Source organism: Ipomoea triloba, chromosome 8, assembly GCF_003576645.1.
Source record: "Ipomoea triloba cultivar NCNSP0323 chromosome 8, ASM357664v1".
Lineage (NCBI taxonomy): Eukaryota > Viridiplantae > Streptophyta > Magnoliopsida > Solanales > Convolvulaceae > Ipomoea > Ipomoea triloba.
In genome coordinates, this window is record NC_044923.1 from 267,631 (window position 1) to 268,890 (window position 1,260).

The 1,260-nt window shown below is 34.4% G+C and overlaps 1 protein-coding gene across 1 annotated transcript in view; it reads right to left on the bottom strand.

The window, feature by feature from the left end:
* The window catches only part of LOC116027702 (myosin-7-like), a 6,655-nt gene extending 5,898 nt beyond the window's left edge, over nucleotides 1–757 (bottom strand). Inside the window, exon 1 of the mRNA XM_031269422.1 lies at nucleotides 202–757. Within this exon, the coding sequence (XP_031125282.1) occupies nucleotides 202–279 (78 nt within the window). The 5' untranslated portion in view covers nucleotides 280–757. The remainder of the gene's footprint in view (nucleotides 1–201) is intronic.
* Between the last annotated feature and the right edge of the window lie 503 nt (nucleotides 758–1,260).

Here is a 1,260-nt window from a genome sequence, read left to right on the forward strand (position 1 = left end):
AAAAAAAAAAAAAAAAAAAAAAAAAAAAAAAAAAAGCAATCTTTTCAAGAAAATGTACACAAAGGCTACAACCCCAGAGAAGACACAGTTTCTGCAATTCAACATTCATTTCCAAGAATGGGAGAAAAAAGTACACTGTTTCTTCTTTAATACAAATTCAGTTAAAATATGGAAATTCAGAGGAGTTCCCTGAGGCAGTACCTGAGTTGCATAAAACTGCAGCTTGAACGCAACCCTGATCCTGTTCTTTTCGCTCCGCCACCGCGCCGACTTGAACATTTTCAAACTCTTTTAGCTCTCAGATACACATTTTGTTCACCCAATCCCCCAACACTCACCGGAGCTTCCTCAGCGACTCACCGGAGCTCCAATGAGCACCGGCGGATAGCTACCATTAACGTTAAAGATCACAGGTGACCAGCAAAGATCAAAGATCAAAACTTTTCTCAAAATCGAAAATACCCAATACGAGTTTTAAACTCTAGACCACAATGAATCAGAAAAAGAGAAAGAGAGAGAGAGAGAAGTGTGGCACTGAGTTGACTGAGTGAGTAAAAACTCAGTAGAGAAAATGGAGTTCTTATTTTCAGAGGCTTTGCATTGAACAGTAATGAATTGAATTGGTAAAGAGACGCAGATAAAGCAGATCTGAAGCGGTGATCTTCTGCCGTTTCCCACTCTTCTTCTTCTTCTTCTTCTTCTCGTCCTCCTCCTTCTTTGTCTCTCTCTAGTTCATTCCTACATTTCCCTCACTATATTTTCTGTATGCGATAGTTTACTTTGAAAAAGAGTAGTCACCACCTTGTGACAAGTACATCATATTTTAATTAATTAATTAATTAATTTGTCTTTTTTTATTTAATTTCAACCAATATCATCAGTGCAAAAGAAAAAGAAAATAAGTGGCATGCCCTTTTTCTAAATTAGAAAAAGAAATTGTAGAAGAAGAAAATTGTACACAAAAAAGTGTATGATATCACACCGCTAAAGTGATAACAATAATAAAAAGATATGAAAGGAGGATGGAAGAAGCTTCCATTTCCTATTAGGTGAAAACATTATTGATTGTTTAATGTCAAATCTAATATAACATGAAGATATTTGTTAGGAGACTCCAATATATTTTGTGAGATGTAAATTTATATGTTGATTAGCTAGTTAGCTAGCTAGTTACAATTTGTGAGACTTAATTTGCATGTCTTTTAATATATAGTGTAATACAATTTGAATAGACGAGTCAAAATATATATGTCGTAAAAT